The sequence below is a fragment of the Vombatus ursinus genome, unplaced genomic scaffold, assembly GCF_900497805.2.
Source record: "Vombatus ursinus unplaced genomic scaffold, bare-nosed wombat genome assembly UNPS02014863.1, whole genome shotgun sequence".
Classification (NCBI taxonomy): Eukaryota; Metazoa; Chordata; class Mammalia; order Diprotodontia; family Vombatidae; genus Vombatus; species Vombatus ursinus.
Window position 1 is genome coordinate 39,700,484 of NW_020954641.1, and position 20,268 is coordinate 39,720,751.

The 20,268-nt window shown below is 40.7% G+C and overlaps 1 protein-coding gene across 9 annotated transcripts in view; it reads left to right on the forward strand.

The window, feature by feature from the left end:
• Window positions 1–20,268, forward strand: part of FGF1 (fibroblast growth factor 1) — a 157,143-nt gene that overhangs the window by 83,406 nt on the left and 53,469 nt on the right. For all 9 annotated transcript variants that reach the window (XM_027842018.1, XM_027842017.1, XM_027842012.1 and 6 more), the window contains one exon: window positions 15,250–15,454. In XM_027842018.1, the coding sequence (XP_027697819.1) occupies window positions 15,286–15,454 (169 nt within the window). In that variant the 5' untranslated portion in view covers window positions 15,250–15,285. The remainder of the gene's footprint in view (window positions 1–15,249; window positions 15,455–20,268) is intronic.

The following is a 20,268-nucleotide window of genomic DNA, read 5'->3' on the forward strand; positions in this document are numbered from 1 at the left end:
AAATACAAAACCACACTCCGGGACTGCTAGCTACTCCTCCAGAGGAGCCTGGATACAATCTGTCTGGCAGAAATGTGAGTTTTGTCCTTTATTTCAAAGCTTGGAATGAGCACAAGGCCCTTGGAAGAGACGATGTTGATGAGAGGCAACACGACGGCTTAGACAGAGCCAGAGCTGATACAAGGAGTAGGCAAGGTGGGAAGCTGCCAAGGGTGCAAGTTTCAGGGGGTGCCAGCAGGGCTATTTTCAGGTTTTCCTTGTAACACCTACTCCATCCCAGGAGGATGGGCAGTCACCTGAAGGATGGGCTCTGTGATATGAAGCTTCACATGTTGTAGGAGATGTGACTCTTGATTCTCTGATGGGGGTTACTTATTTTTGATGCATTTGTGTATTTTCTATTACAGATAATTCCACTCCCTGTTGTGTGCAGGCCTCTGTTTTGTGATGTCAAGTTGCTTGTTTTACAGAGAAAGCTCAAAGACTTAGTGTTGGGACAGTAACACACAGGGGGCACATTTTTCAAAACTTGCTCAGGGTACTTAAATGCCTTGTCCTAGAAAGCAGACAGCTTTCTACTGGCTCTGTCACAGACTTGCTTGTGCTCTCAGAGAAGGCACTTGACCTTTCTATGCTCATGTAGAATAAGGGCAAAGACAATAACAGCCCACATTTCTGTAGTATTTTAAGGTATATTTAAGTATTTTAAGACTTACAATTCCATTCAGTTCAGTTCAAAGAGTGTTTGTTAGGTACCTACTATGTGCAAAACACCAAATACAAAGTCCAAACAAAAAATAGTCCTGATCCCAAGGAGATCAGTTATATATTTTTTTTTTGCAGTTTTTTTTTCTCTTTAAGCAATTGGGGTTAAGTGACTTGCCCAGGGTCACTCAGCTAGTAAGTGTCAAGTGTTTGGTCTGAGGCTGGATTTGAATTCAGGTCCTCCTGACTTCAGGGCTGGTGCTCTATCCACTGCGCCACCTAGCTGCCCCAGTTACATTCTTTACATTCTACTGGAAAGATGAAGATTGAAGATCATATAGGACTTAGAATACTCAGAGATCTTCCAGTCCAACACCCTGAATTTGTGGATGTGATGACCAAGAATAGAGAAATGGGCTTTTACTGAGTCCAAGCAAAAGGGCTTTTCTCTCAATTACCCTATGAGTTCAGTAGTTTAGCAATAGGCAGGTTGACAAGAAGTGAGAAACAGGACTGTGAAACCTCTAGTATGGTACTGTACAAATAATAACCACCTGATAAATGCTTATTTGCTCTAACTTAATTTGCAAAATTCTATGTGTCAGAAAGAAGTCATCTGGCTCAACGCCTTCATTTGCAGAAAAAGAAACTTAGGTGCAGAAGACAGTCCCTTGTCCCTGGTCTCAAGGCTGGCTAGTGGCAATGCTAAGCCTAGAACCCTAGTCTCCTAGGGCATTGGGTTGAAGTGGGAGCCCTAACTCAGTCCCATCAACGTATCTTGAGCTTAACCCAGATTCTCTCTTGAATAGAGGCTCACTGCTCTAGTAAGACAGGAGTCAAGAGGGACCATGATAAAATGGATCTAATGTGGATCTGTGCTGGGCTGGGTCACCCAAGGGAAGATGTCACGGCTGGATTCAAATCCCCAGGAAAGATTTTTTTAGGCAATGTATCACTCAGTCCTCCCTATAGGAATTATCTCTGAAAGAGATAATTCAGTTCCTGAGATTTGAAATCTTCAAGGCCCCATTTCAAAGAAAACAAGTCTCTTCTGGAAAGTGTCTGACTTGGCTGAAAAATTTGTCAGGCTAGTGGAGAGCATAAAGCAGGGAGGTCAATGGGTGACTTCTGCTAAAGGGTCATTCTCTTCCTCTTTCCCTCTGCCCCCATTTTTCACACATTTCTTCAGTGAAAGCTGCGTGAAACAAATCTCATTTTATGGAAGGTTCCAAAACAGGCTGCTGGTGGAGACATATGGTGTTGGGACAAACTCCAGGCATTCCCAAAGAATGGACACACAAATGCTGGTCTTGGAAAAATTAAAAAATGTCTAGGTCAGGGGGAGAGCAGGAAAAAAAAAACCCGCCCCCTCCTATGTTCTGGAAGGTCTGTTGAAATAGATAAAGGAATGTGCTCCCTGGGTTGGTTCTGGAGATTGTAACTTTCATAACAGATTCAAAAGATTTTTTGGAGGAACATCAGTAAAGGAAGGTAAGAGGAAGGGGGGAAAGAGGAGGCTGCCAGAGACACTGCATAATAACTCCGCATTCAGCTTAAAGCCTCAGTGATTTAATACATTGGTCTGCAGAAAGGATATTTACATTTGTGATGTGTGCTGATTTTCATGATGGCTGGGAGTCTGTGGGAAGCTCTGGACTGGATTTAAAGCTCAGACAGAACCTGAGGCCCTCGGAGCATGCCAAGTCAGGCATCTCTCTGTCTTCTCTCTCAGAGAGGAGATTGTTTTTCTCTAAGCACTTGCTAAGTATTACTGACATCCAATAGAATGATGCCTCTGGCTAGGGAGCATGCCAGGAGTGGAGAGGCCAGATGGGAAGAGAACTGACTAACCACAGTAAAAGCAAGAAGGAAAAAGGCAGGATGGCATAGTGGAAAGCATTCTGGCTCTGGAACCAGAAGATCTGAGTTCAAATTATGTCTCTAATACTTACTACCTATATGTGAGCTTGGGCAAGTTACTTATTCTCCCTGGCCTAAGTTTTCTCATCTGTAAAATGGGAGGGGCATAGAGTAAATAAATTCTGAGGTCTCTTCCAGCTCTACAGTGAGGAACCCATGAAAAATAATGCAGAGACTTGTATATGTCTAATTCTTCATTAAGAGTTCTGAGAGGGGCAGCTGGGTGACACAGTGGATAGAGCACTGACTCTGGAGTCAGGAGGACCTGAGTTCAAATCTGACCTCAGACACATAACACTTACTAGCTATGTGACCCTGGGCAAGTCACTTAATCTCATTGCCTAGCCAGGGGAAAAAAAAAGAGTTCTGAGGAAGCACTTCCACAAAGTCCATGCAGAGTAGACTTAATTTGCACGGCTTGAAGTCTGTGATTGAACTGGTCGGCAGCATGGATGTCATTATTTCATCAACCTCAGCTGTCTGTGAGCCATTTAGTGCCCTCATAGCCTTCATGCCCTTCACATCTATAGCCTAGCTCGACCAGTTCTATCGAGTTAGATAAGGGATTGTCCTCTCCTTCTTCCTTTTCTGCACACAGTGGTCATTTAGGAAAAAATTACTACCTATGATGAGTGGAAGATCTATCATCACTGTGGCCTACGAATGGTATTAGAAGGTATTAGAAAGTGGTATTATTCTAAGGGAAGACTGCCAGGTTAAAGAATGGAAGGCAAAGGATAGGGAATTTATGTTATCGTTTCTCCAGGACATCTTTGCTTTTAGGCTTGCTGAAATTACACATTAAAAAAGTCAACAGGAGACAGTAACAGTACATCTAAAAGAGCCAGGACTCAAGGACTTTGGTTTGAATCCTGCCTCTGAGGCTTTATTGGTGGTTTGAACCATGACATTTCACTTCTCTGAAAATTGGTTTTCCTCTTCTGTAATATGGGACTAGAGCAGCTAGGTGGCACAGTGGGTAGAATGCTGGGTCTGAAGTCAGGAAGACTCATTTTCCTGCGTTCAAATATGGCACAGATACTTATTAGCTGTGTGACTCTGGGCAAGTCACTTAACCCTGCTTGCCTCAGTTTCCATATCTGTAAAATAAGCTAGAGGAGGAAATGGCAAACCATTCCAGTATCTTTGCCAAGAAAACCCAAATGGGGTCATGAAGAGTCAAATATGACTGAACAACAACAACAACAACAACAAAAAGGGAATGATGTATACTACCTACCTTGCAGGATTATTGTGAGGAAAATGCCTTTGGAAACCTCAATGTATTATATAAATATGAGAGTTATTATTATCTCCACTAGCATCCTGACTTTAATGGCTTATAGAGCTCTTAAGCAAATGGTAGAAAGGCATTATTATAAATTCTTTACATGATTCATCATCATTGAGAAAATTTTATCTTCCATATGTTACTCTACTAGACTGTAACCTTCTTGAGGGCAGGGACCATTTCCCACTCTTGATCTTTGTGTCTTCAATACTGCCTTCCATACATGTCAATATGTCAAAGATCTCATTGGTATGGGAACTCTACCTTCACTGAGGCATGCTGTAACATATCTATACCATTTTATCTATAGCATATTATCTTATGAGAGTAATCTGAGGCTTAGAGGGGCTAAGTGACATACCTTGAGTCACAAAGCTAGTAAGCATCAGAGACAGAATTTGAACCCAATTATTCCTGGCTCCAAATCTAGCTTTTGACCTTACGTTATGTACTCTCTCACCTTGCACATAAAAGGCAGCTACTGTTAGACAATTTTGATTTGCTTATCAGGAACTACCAACTGTTTCACAACTCATTCCAATATAAATCAGTTGGTACAGTTTAGGAAAAGCTGTAGAGAGCACATGGATTTTTTAGCAGATAACATTTCGGCCTACAGAGCAGATCTGTTTAGCTTTTGGTGGCATGTTGGCCCCCAACTCACGCCAGACAACTATAGCTATATTCCTACCCTCAAGCCTACTTCAGTGAGAGAGGGTGGGGTAAGATCAGAGAGAAGAACACACTGTCTCTGTCTATTCGGGCAAACTTCCCTTCACTGGAGGGTGTGAGTGATTCTCTGCCAACCTGACACTTCCTGGCAGAGGTAACAAAATCTGGAATTCCTTTGGGTTTCTTAGCCCTAGCCAAAATCAAGCAGCCCTATAAAACTCAATCCACAGAATCATAGAACCTCAGAAAACAGGCTCGGAAGTGTTCTCGAAGACCATATAGTCCAATCCCAGAGTTAGAAGGGACCTCAGAAACTGTCTAATCCAACCCATATCCACACCGCTCTATAACATCCCTGAAAATCAGTCATCTCTCTCTTCATCTCCAGTCCCAAATCATCAATTATCCCACAAACATCTCAAACTCAACTTGCCTAAAACAGAGCTCATTATCTGTCCCCCAAAACCTCTTCCCTACTTCCCTATTTTTGCTGAAAATATCACCATGCTTCCAGTAACCAAGATTCACTTCCTTGACGATATGTATGTATATATATATATAAAATACACACATACACACACATATATACACACATACACATACAATTATATAGTTACATATAATATATAACATTACAATATATTATGTCATTCTTAATATCACATAATATAATGATATTATATCATTCTTGTCTCTTCACTTTCAGTAACTCCTCCTCTTCCTCCCCATACCCATTCGTTGTCAAATCTTGCAGAATCCATCTTTTTTTACCACATCTGCATGAGCCCCCTTCTCTCCACTCATGTGGCCACCATCCTATTTCATGTCCTCATCAGCTCTCACCTGGATTATTGCAATAGTCTCCTAATTGGTCACGTTACTTCAAGTCTCTCTCCTCTCCAGTTTGTCCTTCACACAGCTGTCAAAGTGACATTCCTAAAGCACTGGTCTGACTATATTGCATTTCTACTCCAAAAAAGCTGTAGTGGCTCTCTACTTATCTTTAGGATCAAACACGAACTCTTCAGGCATATGATGACTTTTACAACCTTGCTCTAGTGTACCTTCCTTAAATTTTTTTAATTTTGATTTTGATTTAACAATCATCAACAAATCCAAACATTCTAATATACAACTGGAACTTGGCTCATCCCCAAGGAAGATAGGGGAGGGACAATTGTATAATACTTATGAGGGAGGATGTGATTCCTGAATAACAGAAAAAGAATGCTGAGTTTGAAGTTATGTACCTGGGTAATGGACTTACAGAGTTGGTTCCAGATATTTTTGGGGAGAGACTCCAGAAGTCACTCCGGGGAGAAGAAAAATTCTTTGGAAGCTATAGACATGTAGGGGAAGTCAGCTGTTTAACATGTTTCTGCTTCCCACTTTGCCTTCCAGGATGCTCCCCAAAAAGGATCTTCTCTTGCCTGAGATCAGGACCCTTTCTCTTGATTTGAGCTGAGATCTTACTTTGCTTTCAGCTATGTAGAACTTGTTCAACCTAATGTATCATTTGGTGTATTCTAATCCACATAACTTCTCTGATTTCTGTTTGCTTTCTTTACTTGGATGAATGAATTTTGAATTAGTTTTCTGTTTTATAGACAATCCTTAGGACATGACTAAGTTTCCTCAGTCAAACACTCTGCTTGTCAAGGTCATTCCAGTTCATCCAAGGACATTTATACACTTAATTTAAAATATTTGATTGATTGGTTTATTGAGACCTATTCACACCTCATTAAGGTATCAGGAGCATCTTATCACTTACTTTTAAATGAGGATGGGGCAGCTTGATTGATTTATTTAATAAACCCTAGCCTTATACAAAGCACAAAACAAGGACTGTGTGTGAAATGGTGAACTTCTATTGTATACATTTTATTTTTTTAAGTGTATATTAAATTTAACAAAATAGTAATAAAATTACTGTGTTTATGTCACACTCTGAACTTCTTCCTGTTTTCTTTCATGCGGTTTTTAAAAATTTTTTTATACTGTTTTGTTTTTTTGTTTCTGTATTATTTCCTACTAACTCTCCCTCATCCCCCAATAAAAGCTTTCCCTTGTAACGAATAAGTGTAGTCAAATAAAACGAGTCAACACATTGGCCACATCTGAAAATTTATATCTCGCTCTGTACCGCTAATCTATCACCAGTCTGCCAAGAAAGGAGAAAGAATAATGCTTCGTCGTCAGTCTTCTGAATCGGAGTTAAGAAGTATTTTAAAGTTGTTTTTCTTTACATTGTTGTGGTCATTATATAAATTAGAGGCAGCTAGGTGGCTCAGTGGATAGACTGCTAGCCCTGGAGTAAGGAAACCCTGAGTTCAACTTTGACCTCAGACATTTACTAGCTGGTTGACCCCCAGCAAGTCACTTAACCTCTGCCTGCCTCAGTTTCTTCATCTGGAACAAAAAGTACTGCTAGAAATATTTTTATTCATATGAGATTTTCCACCTCTGTCTTTGACCTCTTTGGAGTATGTTCAGGTTTAATTTTTCAGTCTCATCATATATTGCTTCTCTTTGTATACTTTACATTCTGGCCAAACTGGCCTACTTGTGATCTCTTTATACAACATTTCATGTTCCTACTTTTCTATCACATATAACGACTGCCCTCCTTCCTTGTCTCCGTCTTTTACAGAGCCTGGGTTCCTTCAAAGCTCAACTTAAGTTCCTCCTTCCATATTTGGTCTTTACTATTCCCACTCCCACCCCAGAAATTACTTTGTATTTATCTTTGATACACATTTTAATTTGCTTATATGTATATATGTTATTGGGCAGCTAGGTGGCCCAGTGGATAGAATGCTGGGCCTACAGTCAGGAAGACTCATCTTCCTGAGTTCAAATCTGTCCTCAGACACTTACTAGCTGTGTGATCCTAGGAAATTCAGTTTAATCCTGTTTGCCTCAGTTTACTTGTCTGTAAAATGAGCTAGAGAAGGAAATGGCAAATCACTCCAGTATCTTTGCCAAGAAAATCCCAAATGTAGTCACGAGGAGTTGGACACATCTGAAAACAGACTGAATGACAAACAACAATGTATTGTTACCACAGATTGAATGCTTTGTATTTAGTTACACGTGTACATTGGTCTTTTTTCCCCCCTCAAAAAAGTAAGGTCCTTGGCCAGGGACAGTTTTATTTTTGATTTATTTTTGTAGCCCCTTTGACCAACAAAGTTGATACAATAAATGCTTGTTGATTGATTAGTTTTCATTCAACTTGCTTGGAAGACCTCCAGGAAGGGGCTGGAAAAGCTAAAGCTGTCCTTGTGCCCAGCTCAGAGAGAAGCCGGACTGGCTCAGATAATGGCGTTTTGGAAGCTGCTCTAAAGAGTGCTTGAAGTGAGCTGATTTGTGTGTCTCATTTTAATCAGGAAAGCAAGGAAGCAAGATGGTTTGCCTGTTTCATCTCTCCTTCCTTAATTTTCTCATAGGCCTTTGCCAGCCTTCTCTTTGCCTTTATCTCACTCTTCCTTATATCATTAACCATTTGTATAGGCCTTCCTCGACATAAACTCTGTTAATACTAAAATAGTTGATGTTTATATAGTACTTTAAAATTCGCAAAGCACTTTGCAATCATTGGGAAGGGGAGAAGGGACCAAACATTTATTACGCACCCTCTATGCACTAGGCACTGTGCTAAACACATTACAGATATTATCTCATTTGATCCTCACATTAACCCTGGAAGGTAGATGATGTTATTATCCTCATTTTATAGTTGAGGAAACTGAAACCAACAGATGTTAAGTACCTTGCCTAAGGTCACAAAGCTAGTAAGTGTCTGAGGTAGCATTTGAACTCAGATCTTCCTGATTCCAGGTCCCCCACTGCTTCACTGCCTAATTTGATCCTCGCAACAGTCTTGTGAGGTATTATGGTTTTTATTATCCCAATTATGCAGATGAGGAAACTGAGGCTTAGAGAGATTAGATGATTTGCCCATGGTCATTCTGCTAGTAAGTTTAGAGATGGGATATGGACAAATGTGTTTCCTGACCCGATACCCCACAGGGTCTTTGTATGCTCCAAACCCAGCCCTGAACCTTGAGCATAGTAAGTCCCTAATAAAAAAAATCTGTTGAACACAATTCCATTCAATTCTAATCTGTGCCTATCTATTAAAAGGCTAGTCTCATGGTTTCAGGTTTCCCTACAACCAAGTTGTTGATTGGTGTCCTTGCCCATTTTCTATAATCATTAAAGATTCGTTCGAACTGCTGACACTTGTCCATTGCAAGACCAGTATTATACTTATCTCATCCTATTAAATGTTCTCTAAAGAGCTTCTTCTAAAGCAGGATTCTGAGAAGAGAATTTATTTCCTCTCTTTTTATAGTATCACCCCATTCACCTTGTGGTGGCTGTTGATGTGGAACAGGCTACTACTTTGCAAGATCCTTCTTTCCCTGCTGGTCGAGCAAACTTCAGTGCTCTAAAAAATGCATCACACTTTCTGTATTCGACTCCTTAGAAACTCACATTCTTCCTTTCAGCCTGGCTTCCAAGCTGGACAAAGATTCCTAGCACGTAGAATGCTCTGAACAAATGTCACTTTATTTCAACCCAACTCCTGATGAGTATGAAATGGAAAGTGATGAAAGTAGATTCTCTTACATCACCATGGGGGTGCCCTCTGGCCTCTTGGCTTCTGGTTCCATATGTTTAAAAACAAGAGTTACACTCATTTACACATGGGAAGATTAGTTCATTATAGTCAAACATGATGAAGCTGAAAAGTACTCTTAAAATCAGATTTATTTCTTTTGAAATTAATTATTTAATCACTGTTAAATTTCTACATAGTGGACTCTACCATGACAGGTGATGACAATTTATGTTTATATAGCATTTTTCCATTATTCAAGTGTTTTCACCCATATCTTCTCAATATTTGGTCCTAACAACAGCCCTATCTGGTAGTTAAGGCAGGTTTTATTATCATTTTATAGGCGAGGAAAATGATATATATGTGTAAAGGTTAAGAGTGGCTCTTTTCCCTTTACCCATAAGATATGAGATTTTTTTTTTTTAAGTGAGGCAATTGGGGTTAAGTGACTTGCCCAGAGTCACACAGCTAGGAAGTATTATGTGTCTGCGGTCAGATTTGAACTCAGGTCCTCTTGACTCCAGGACCGGTGCTCTATCCACTACACCACCTAGCTGCCACTTCCCTGTAAGATATTGAGCAACACTGTGGGCCAGAGTTTCTTCATCTATGAAGTCAGAGGCTTGGAAAAGATGATCTCTGAAGTTCCTTTTAGGTCTAAAATTCTGTGAATTAACAAGAAGCCTTTTGTTGTTGTTGTTGTTTAGTTGTTCGGTATTTCATTTGTGTCTGACTCTTCATGACCCCATTCGGGGTTTTCTTGGCAAAGATACTGGAGTGGTTTGCCATTTCTTCTCCAGCTCATTTTATAAAAGAGGACACAGAAGCAGACAGTGTTAAGTGACTTGCCCAGGGTCAAACAGGCAGTCTTTATCAAGCAACTATAATGGGCCAAGCACTGTGCTGAGCACTGAGGTTACAAAGATGAAAGTGAAAGAGGCCCTGAGTTCAAGGGACTTGCATTTTAATATGGGAGAAAACACATATGCATAGAACAAGTATGGTGGAGCCAGAATTCCCAATTCCCATAATTAGGAAGAATTCCAATTATGTTTGCCTTCAGTGCAATGTTAGACCTTTATTAGTATATTCTTGGGTAGACATGTGCTCGTACACATGCATATATAAATAGGTGACCTTCCAGAGTCCAAATGACACAGCACTGTGTATGAATTTGGCACTTAATAATGCTTGTTGAATTATAATGAATGTCAAAAGGCATAGGCTTTTGTATAGCTATGCTAATAAGACTTTAGCTGGTCTTGTTTTGGTGTTGCAGGTAAATTGAAAAGAATCCACTGCCTCATGAACACTTTTACCAGTCCATTAAGTGCTTCTTGCTGCAACTATTTAACTACTAGGCTTATTGTAGATAGCAAATGTATCATATTATTATACATTATATGTAGACTTCCTCTCAAGCTTGGGTGCCCACAAATAGTCAAAGGTAACAGTAACAAGTGACAGATTAATAGGCTACTGTTTGATTTCTTTTAGGAAATGAACCAGAGTCAGAGACAGGATGACAGAGGGGTGGAGGTATTACCTGCTAATCCATTACTAGAAGAGTTTGAATTGATTTGATGGCCTCTTTATGGAGATAGTAGACCTTCTGCTTTATAATGTTGTTCAGTCATTTCTAGTTGCTTCTGATTCGTCGTGCCCCATTTGGGGTTTTCTTGGCAAAGACACTGGAGTGATTTGCCATTTCCTTCTCCAGGTCATTTTACAGATGAGGAAACTGAGGCAAACAGGGTTAAATCACTAGCCCAGGGTCATACAGCTAGTAAGTGTCTGAGGCCAGATATGAACTCAGGAAGAGGGGTCTTTTTGACTCCAAGACCGTCACGCTATCTACTGTGCCACCTAGATGCTTTCTGCTTTATAGGATTTCATAAATTTAGGTGGTTCTCAATATTTTTGTATACTCTTTAAAAACATCCTCTGAAGTGACCTCAAGGGCTTACTGAGATGTCTCTGTCCCTCTCTGTTGTTAGTGCTCTAATGATCTTGTATCTACTTTGTGTGGAATTTGTATTTACTTATCTCTGTACACGTGGTCACCACCCTCCAACCGTAGTAGAATGTAAACTCCTTGAAGGCAGGAACTGTTTCATTTTTGTCTTTGTATCCTCAGCATAGTGTACAGTACCCTGACACATAGTGGATGCTTAGTAAGTGCTTGTTGAATTGAATTATTGCCTAGAACTTTGGCCTATTGCTTAACATATAGGTAGACTAAAAGGCAGAGAACTAAGAGATAACTGTTTTTTATTCCTTTATTCCTCTTCATTCCTTATGTGACAAAAAAGTAAAAGGATTATATACAGGGTGCCCCCAAAGTCTTAGTGCAGTTCTAAGCTCTAGTAGCCTACAAATGCACTAAGATTTTAGGTATACCCTGTAATTTACCTAATGCACAATGTCTGGCCCCCATAGTCTACCAAACTCTTTACTACTTTGCTTCCTGCAACCTCATTTTCAGTAAACTTTGTGTTGATGACAGGAATCAAATTACAGCTCTGAAAGGAAATGCCTTCTGTAAATACAGTGGTGTCTGAATAATAGCTAGGAAGGACTCCAAAAATGCTACTCTTTTTATCCTGGAAAAGATAGGGAAGAGATAGAAGGGTGAGTCATCTTTCTTTGTACAGGAGGCCCGTAAAGCATTCAATCATCATGTTAGGGCCTGGGGGCCCATTACAGCCCCTTGCTATTGTCTAGAACTAAGTCAAACCTATTTCCCAGTTGGATTTATTCTGACCTCTGGTTGAGGGGAAGGCAGGAGGTGCTGCTTAATTTGGAGCACCACAATAGGAAGAACATTGATAAATTGGAGAAAATCTGAATTATGAGAAGGGCACTGAGTCAGTCAGTCAATAAGTCAGTAAGCTTTAAGTGTTACTGTGTGCCAGGCAGGTCAGCTAGGTGGTGAGGTGCCAGAGTGCCAGACCTGGAGTCAAAAAAACTCCTCTCCCTGAGCTCAAATCTAGCCTCAGACACTTCCTAGCTATGTGACCCTGGACAAGTCACTTAACCCTGTTTGCCTCAGTTTCCTCATCTATAAAATGAGCTAGAGAAGGAAATGGCAAACCACTCCGATATCTTTGCCATGAAAACCCCAAATGGGATCGTGAAGAGTTGGACATGACTGAAAATAACTGAACAAGAACAACAATGTGCCAGGTATTGTGCTAAGTGCTAAGGATACCAAAAAGGCAAAAGACAGTCGCTGATCTCTAGGAGGTCATGGTCTAATGGGGGAGATGGTGAGAAAATAACTGCTATTAATCCTTCATTTTGAAGAGCATCAACGACATCATGGGGTGGTGTGTTCAGTCATGAGCAAATTGTATTTAAGTGTGGCAGAGTTGCACAAAGTCAACAGACTCACTGTCTTCTAGAGTCATCTAAGTCCAGTAGTAGGACCAAAGTCAAGGCAACTGGAGATGGCCCAGAATGCAGTGGGTGACCTTGGTGTCTTTGATGTCTGATTAAGCTCTAAGTACTCTGCTGTGTCTATTTCAGCCACCTTCATGGCCATTGGAACAAATTGTTCTCATCTGCCCATTCCACCAGGGGTAATTTTCCCATGCTTGGGGTAGATACCCCCTTAACTCAATGATGGGTTTGTGGCCCATCAGTTACCCTCAGCCTGGTTTAGCCCTTCCACTGAGATGGTTTTACAAGGGTGTAGCCAGTGTGCATGCTAACAGATTCTTGGAGACACAAGTGAAAGTCGGGTGAAGGTGGACATAAAAAGTGGATGAGCCATGAATAAGATATACCCAGGATAAATAAGAGATAAGCAATACAGGAAAGGCACTAAAATTAAGGGAATCAGGAAAGGTTTCTCATAGAAGATGGAATTTTGGCTGGGACTTGAAGGAAGCCAGGGAGTCCAAAATGAGGATCAAATGAAGCAACTGAAGATGTTTAATACAGAAAAGAGAAGACTCAGGGGAGAATATGACAGCTTTGTTCAAGTACTGGAAAGGCAATCGTGCTAGAGAAATATTAAATTTGTTCTGAAGGCAGAACTAGAGGCAATGAACAAAAGTTACAAAGAGGCATACTAAGGCTTGAAGTAAAGGAAAACCTTAGCAATTGCAGCTATCTCAAAGCGGAATAGGTAACCTCAGGAGACTGTGGATTCCACTTCTCTGAAGGTCTTCAATCACAAGCTGGATGGCTACTTGTAAGGTGTGCTGCAATGAGGATACTTTTTTAGTTTGGGGTGTATAGGGTGTTGAGGGAGGACTTGCCAAGCCCTTTGGTGTCCACCTGGCAGTCAACTCTCACCTGATAGTTCCAAGAAGCTGTAGCATGTGCAGCAGCCACAGCCCAGCACATGCCATACCCCAGTAAAACCATCTTGGTGGAAGGGCTAAACCAGATTGAGGGTAACTGATGGGCCACAAACCCATTGGTGAGGTGGGGGTTGTCTACCCCAAGCATATGAAGACTTCCCCTGGTGGAATGGGCAGATGAGAACAATTTGTTCCAAAGGCCATGAAGGTGGCTGAAGTAGGCACTATGGAATGCTTAGAGCTTGGTCAAACATTGAAGACACCAAGGTCATCCGCTGTATCCTGGGCTATCACCAGTTGTTTTGATTCTCATCCTGCCACTGAACTTCAATGACTCTGGAAGAGGGAGTGAGTCTGATGACTTTATACAACTCTGTCTCACATAAAGCCACTTTACTCTTGAGTCAATACATCACTGTTGATGTCACTGGTCCTTTTAGAAGGCCAAGGACAAACAACAATGACAACATCTTTTTGGGGTTACAGGTGGGACTAGATGGCTGTGGCAGTCTCTTCCAAATCCGAAATTCTATGTTTCTGTGAAGAAAATTAAGAAGAGAAAAAAAAAGGAAAGAGAAGGGAGGAAAAGATCAGAGAAAATACAGAGAATAAGGAGAGCAATCCTAATAGCATTGCTAAAGGGCTATGTGAAATTGAGTAAGACACTTAACCTTTTATTTTGCCTCACTTGTCTTCTATGTATAGCAGGAAGAATCCACACTCGAGGCTAGAGTGTGGTGGAGGTATCTGTAAAGTTTTGTTTTGATTTTATTTTTTCAAAGTAGACACTAAATCAGAGGTGTTCTTCATGATGAAATAGCTTGTTTAGTCAATCAACAAGCATTTACTCAGCACTACCTTGTGCCTAGAACTGTGCTAAGTGTTGGGGATACAAAAACAAAAGTGAAATGTTACTGTTCTGAGGGAGCTTCCATTCTATCAGTGCTTAGTCCCTCTCACAGGACATTTGATCTTTTTTTTTTTAAATCCCAACCCAATACTCTTTGGTGCTGAATTCTTCCTGACCCCTGAGACTTGAAACTGGGATATGTGTCCTTCCTGTCTTAACCCTTTATTCTTTCCAGTCATTTGAGAGGTTATAAAAGGGTTCACTGTTGTGGTTTCCCCTCCCCAGTCACTGAGGGTAAGCCAGACTGCCTCCAAAGCCAAAATGACTTCCTGTACCTTTGCTTGCAGACTCAAAGCCTCAAAGGCCATCTGTGCTATCTGTTCCCTGATGCTGTTACAATTCCTAGTCAAAACAGTGTGAGGGTGGAGGTAGAAAGCCTCAGCCCTGGCCTCATTGGCTTTTGTGGCTTTCAACCAACCCCCTGGTGTTATTTTACTGCCATTTTGGTGTTTAATTTGAGGATGTGTGTGGATCAGAAGGAGGGACCTTAACATTTTTTTCTTTGGCCAAATGATTAAATTTGAAGCTTAAAAAAGGATGCTTCTTGTGCCAAACCTGTATCCAATTGGGATCTGTGAGATACACTGAAAAACCCTCCCACGTTTGAGGTCTGTCTCCCCTTAAAGAAGCCCCATGCTCAGTCACCTCTTGACACCCAGTAATTCTGATAGTCATGGGCATCACCTTGCTATCTGTTGAAGAGACCTTGCCAGAAAGACTGTACCCTCGAGTCCCTCTGATGCCCTTTAAAATTACAAGTGTGATCTTTTTTGCTGCTGTGTTAACTATGAGCCTGTTGAATTTCTTTCAGTCTCGAAGGGGCCTGTAAAAGCCACACAACTGAGGCATGGCCGAAGGGGAGATCACAACCTTCACAGCCCTGACCGAAAGATTTAACCTGCCACTGGGTAATTACAAGAAGCCCAAGCTTCTCTACTGTAGCAACGGGGGCCACTTTTTGAGGATCCTTCCTGATGGCAAAGTGGATGGGACAAGGGACAGAAATGATCAGCACAGTAAGCACTTCTATAATATACTCTCTTATAGTTCTCCTTCCCCTCATATTTTCCCCGAGATTTTCACCAAAAGGCTGAATGAAAGAAGGGTTTGACTTTCTTTTTCTGTCAGTTCCATTTTTTTCTTTCCCTTTATTCACTTTCCTTATAGAATTAAGATGATTGGATTATAGACTGAGAGGCTGAAGGGACATTAGAGACCATTTAGTCCAACCCCTTTATTTATTGATGAGGAAACAAAGGCCCAGAGAGATCGTGGCTCACTCAAGGTCATACAGCTCATATGTAGCAGAGTTGGGATTAGAACCCAAATCTTCTGACTTCAAATCCAGTGTTCTTTGCCCTTGGACCAAGCTCATATTCAATGTTTTAATGGAAACCTGACATTGAACATGCATACTTACTGAGTAACTATTTTCATTTAAATTAAATGATTTCAAAACTAAGTATCATAAGATTTGTTTTAGTCCATCTTACTAAGTTTCTCTCAGGCTTCTTTGTCCTTTTATTCTCATTCACATTTCCTCATGTGATTCTGGTTAGTGAAGATATTATTCTTCATGTAGTTATAAAAAAAAATACTGGAAGCAACCTAAAATAACATCCAAAATGTCCAATACTGGGGAAATGGTTACATGAACTGTGGCACATTAATGTAATAGATTGTAATGTAATTATAACCAATAAGTATAAGAAACACAGAGAAATCTGGAAAGACTTTTATGGAAATTATGTAAAACTTGACATTCTTTTCTAGTTGAGAAGGTAGAGAATCCAGGCCAGAGCGGAATGTCTCCCTAGCTCAATGCCTTGTCCCAAGGTTCTGTAACTAATGAAGGATCCAACCTTAGATTCCAGCCCAGATTCTACTACTGTAACATGAGAAGCCAGATGGGACAGGGAAGGTAACTCCTGTGTGCATACACAGGCTTCATTTCAAGGAAGTATGGTTGTCCAGGCTATACTTACACTGGGTTTGATTTGTGAAATCCCAGTTTATAACCCTAGCCTTACACATAATAAATTACACAGCTTTGCTTCTACGCATCATGCAGATGTGGTTGTGGTCACCAAGAGCGTTAAAGTACTTCTCCAGACCTGTAGTAACTGGAGAACAGTAACAATTCCCGCCAATTCCCTGTAATAGTTCTGCCAGGAACTTGCCCCCAATTTCCATCTCTTAGACAGTATTGATAAATCTCTGCATATCTATCTGTCTATCTATCTATCATCTATCTATCTATCTATCTATCTATCTATCTATCTATCTATCTATCTATCTATCTGTCTATCTTTTTTATTGTTTAGTTGTTCAGTCATGTCCAACTCTTTGTGACCCTGTGGACCATATCATATCAGTACTGTCTATGGGGTTTTCTTAGCTAAGATACTGGAATGGTTAGCCATTTCCTTTTCCAAAGGCAAACAGAGGTTAAGCGACTTTCCCAGGGTCACACAGGTAGTAAGTATCTGAGGCCGGATTTAAACTCAGGTCTTCCTAACTCCAGCCCCAGTGCTCTATTCACTGAACCATCTAACTGCCTCTCTCTCTCTCTCTCTCTCTTCTCTCTTCACTCTCTCTCTTCTCTCTCTCTTTCTCCTCTCTCTCTCTCTCCACATATGTGTGTGTGCATGTATGTGTGTGTACATGTAAACATTCCTTCTATTGACTCGTATGGTTGACATTAGATATTCATGTCTAAGTGTGATAAATAATGGTCTCTATTCATGGCTCACTTTTAGTAGCAGCATGGTATAAGGAATAGAGCTCTGAAGTTTGGGTCTGGAAGATTTGGGTTCAGAATACCCCCCACCTCAAATTTTGCCTCTGATACTTTCTATATGACTATGGCCAAGTCCCTTAACATGTTTGAGCCTTAGACAACCTGGCAAGAGTTATATGCTAATATATAGGCAGAATGGCAGTCTTCCTTGGTGCATATATAAGGAACTTTCCATGTTAATGAAATCACAGATACTTGCTGTATTGACATAATATATAATTACAGAAGGAGCAGTTGGATGGTGCAATGGATAGAGTGCCTGACCTGAAGTCAGGAAGGCTCATCTCTCTGAGTTCAAATATGACTTCAGACACTAATTAGCTATGTGATCCTGAGCAAGTCACTTACTTCTGTTTGCCTCAGTTTCCTCATCTGTAAAATGAGCTGGAGAAGGAAATGGCAAACTACTCCAGTGTCATTGCCAAGAAAGCCCCAAATAGAGTCACAAAGCATTGGACACAACTTAAATGTCTGAATGACAAAGGGTAGGTATAGAAGCTAGAATTAGAGCTTGTCCCTTCTTAAAGAGGTTATTATCTAAATAATATAAGCTTGCCAAGGGGAAGAAATAAATACAGAAAAACAGAAGTGGGTGGAAAATATAGCTAGACAGAAGGTGAGTAAAGAGTGACTTTTTGAAGGAATTCAATCTAGCATCAAAGCTGGGGTGGCTTTAATCACGCAAGGAATATGTATAGAAGGGTTCATAGTAACCACACTAATAGAAAGAAATATACTTCAGAAATGGCATACCTCCATGGTGCCTGTATTCTTATGGCACTTGATCAATCATAAAGTTCCATGCAACTGACTGGGGAGATAGGGATGGAGGCTGGCTCTTAAGACTTTAATCTGATACATTGCCTCACCTCATTCCACCTCTTCCCCCCAATGCTAATTCTTGGATAGGGGTAGAAGAGAGGGGTAGAAGCCAGAGTAGGCAACTTTGGAGATAAGTAAATGTTTGGTTTGGTTCTGAAGACTATCTTTACCATGCATTTCTTATTCATGTGACCAAAAAGGCAAAAAAAAAGTTATATTGGATCAAGGTAGTATGGTACAGTATAAGGTGCATGTGGTTTGAATTCAGAGGACCAGGGTTCAGATTCTGATTCTGCCCCTTATTATCTATATGACTTTGGGTAAGTCACTTAAACTTCTCTAGGCCTCAGTTTCCTCATATGTAAAATGAAGGGGTTGGATTCAATGTTCTCTACGGTCCCTTCTAGCTCTATATATTATCCTATAATGCTGTGATCTGGGTTCCAATTCTGCAACTGCTACCTACAACTTGTGTGATCTGGGGAAAGTCTCAACCTCTCTGGGCCTCATTTTCCTTACCTGTAAAATGAGGGGATAGGACTAGATGATGCTCAGGATTGCCAGGATCTATATTGACTCATGGTCCTTGTTCTACAAGAGCAGCATTGGAAAAGGAGGAAAGAATAGGGACCCTGTGCTTGTCTACATAAAAGGCCTACCTCCTCCTGAATTAGGGAATAGCTGGTCCTCAGGAACAGGCGAAAATAATTCAATTCAATTAAACAAAACATAACTAAGGACCTTCTGTGTATAAGGCCTTATGCTAAGCACTATGGATACAAAGACAAAAAAGGGAAAAAGAAATAATCTCTGACCCTTGAACTGGTTGGGGAGAAAGAAACTCCTTTGAGCACATATTTTGGGGTGCTAAGCTATATATGGAAACTTTAAATTGGGGAACTTGAAGCAGTCTGGAATGAATACAATTTCTGCACAGGTTATATTCCTTTTTTAAAATAATAAATATTTCTGAAGATCTCCATACATGGCAGCATGTTAAGGCTTCTGATCCTCGATTTTGCTTCAAAGTTCTCCATGCCTGAATTAAGATATCAGGACTAGTTTGGAAAACTGCAAACCTCAGCTTTCCACAACTCAGTCCAAGATAATATTTGTGGTATTTCCTAATTTTAGGGACATTGTCCTAGGAATGCTAAGGGCCCGTGCACTGGAGGCCTTCCTTTAGGGCTTTTAACATTTGATGGATATTGGTATGGTTCTGGGGCTATTCTACTGTTATCCCTCAATCTGTATCTAGTCTGGTGATGCTGTCAGATAAGGGAATTAGACTAGATCGTTTCCAAGGCCACTTCCAGTTCTGAATTGCCATTCACTAGCATGATACAGTGGAAAGAGCAGTGGATTTTGGAAGCAAAGCATCTGTGCTCAAATCCCCGTGCTTGGGGTAGGCTGGAGCCAGCTCTAATGTTAAATGCTTGGGGTGAGCACTTTATACCTCAGAAATGGAGAAAAGGGTAATTGCTGAAAAATCAGGGCTTGATTTATCGTTTTGTTGGTTGTCTAGATTTAAGGGCTAATAATGCTCTGTGTGTATGTATGTGTGTGTGTGAGCATAAATGCTCTCTCACCTTGCCCCACTCCTGTCCCTCAGCTGGTTGTTAAACATTTACCAGCACACACCTATCTGTGCTGCTTCTTACTATCTATGGGACTCCGGGAAAATTCCTTATATTTTTTGGGTTTCAGTTTCCTCATTTTTCAAAGGAGGTTACTGGACTAGGTTATCTCTAACATCCCTTCCAATTATCCAACTGTGGTCCTTAATTCTTTTTTTTTCTTTTTCTTTTTCTTTTTTTTTTTGAGGCAATGGGGTTAAGTGACTTGCTAGTGAGTGTTATGTGTCTGAGACGGGATTTGAACTCAGGTCCTCCTGACTCCAAGGCCGGAGCTCTATCCACTGTGCTGCCTAGCTGCCCCTGTGATCCTTAATTGTATGATCTGAATTAAATCAGTAAATGGCTCTGCTACCCCTCTGACAACACTTGGGCATAAATTCTCTTTTGTGACACTTTACCATTCACTGTTTGTCCACCAACTGAATTGACTCGTGAGAGTAGAGGCCAAGGTTTTTTTCACTGAACATGGATCTAAGTTGAGGAATGAGGGTGGAAAGGAGTATGGCTTGGTGGGTCAAGGAGTCAAGAACCCATAGTCATATTGATTCAACATCTCCCATTCTGAGACTCA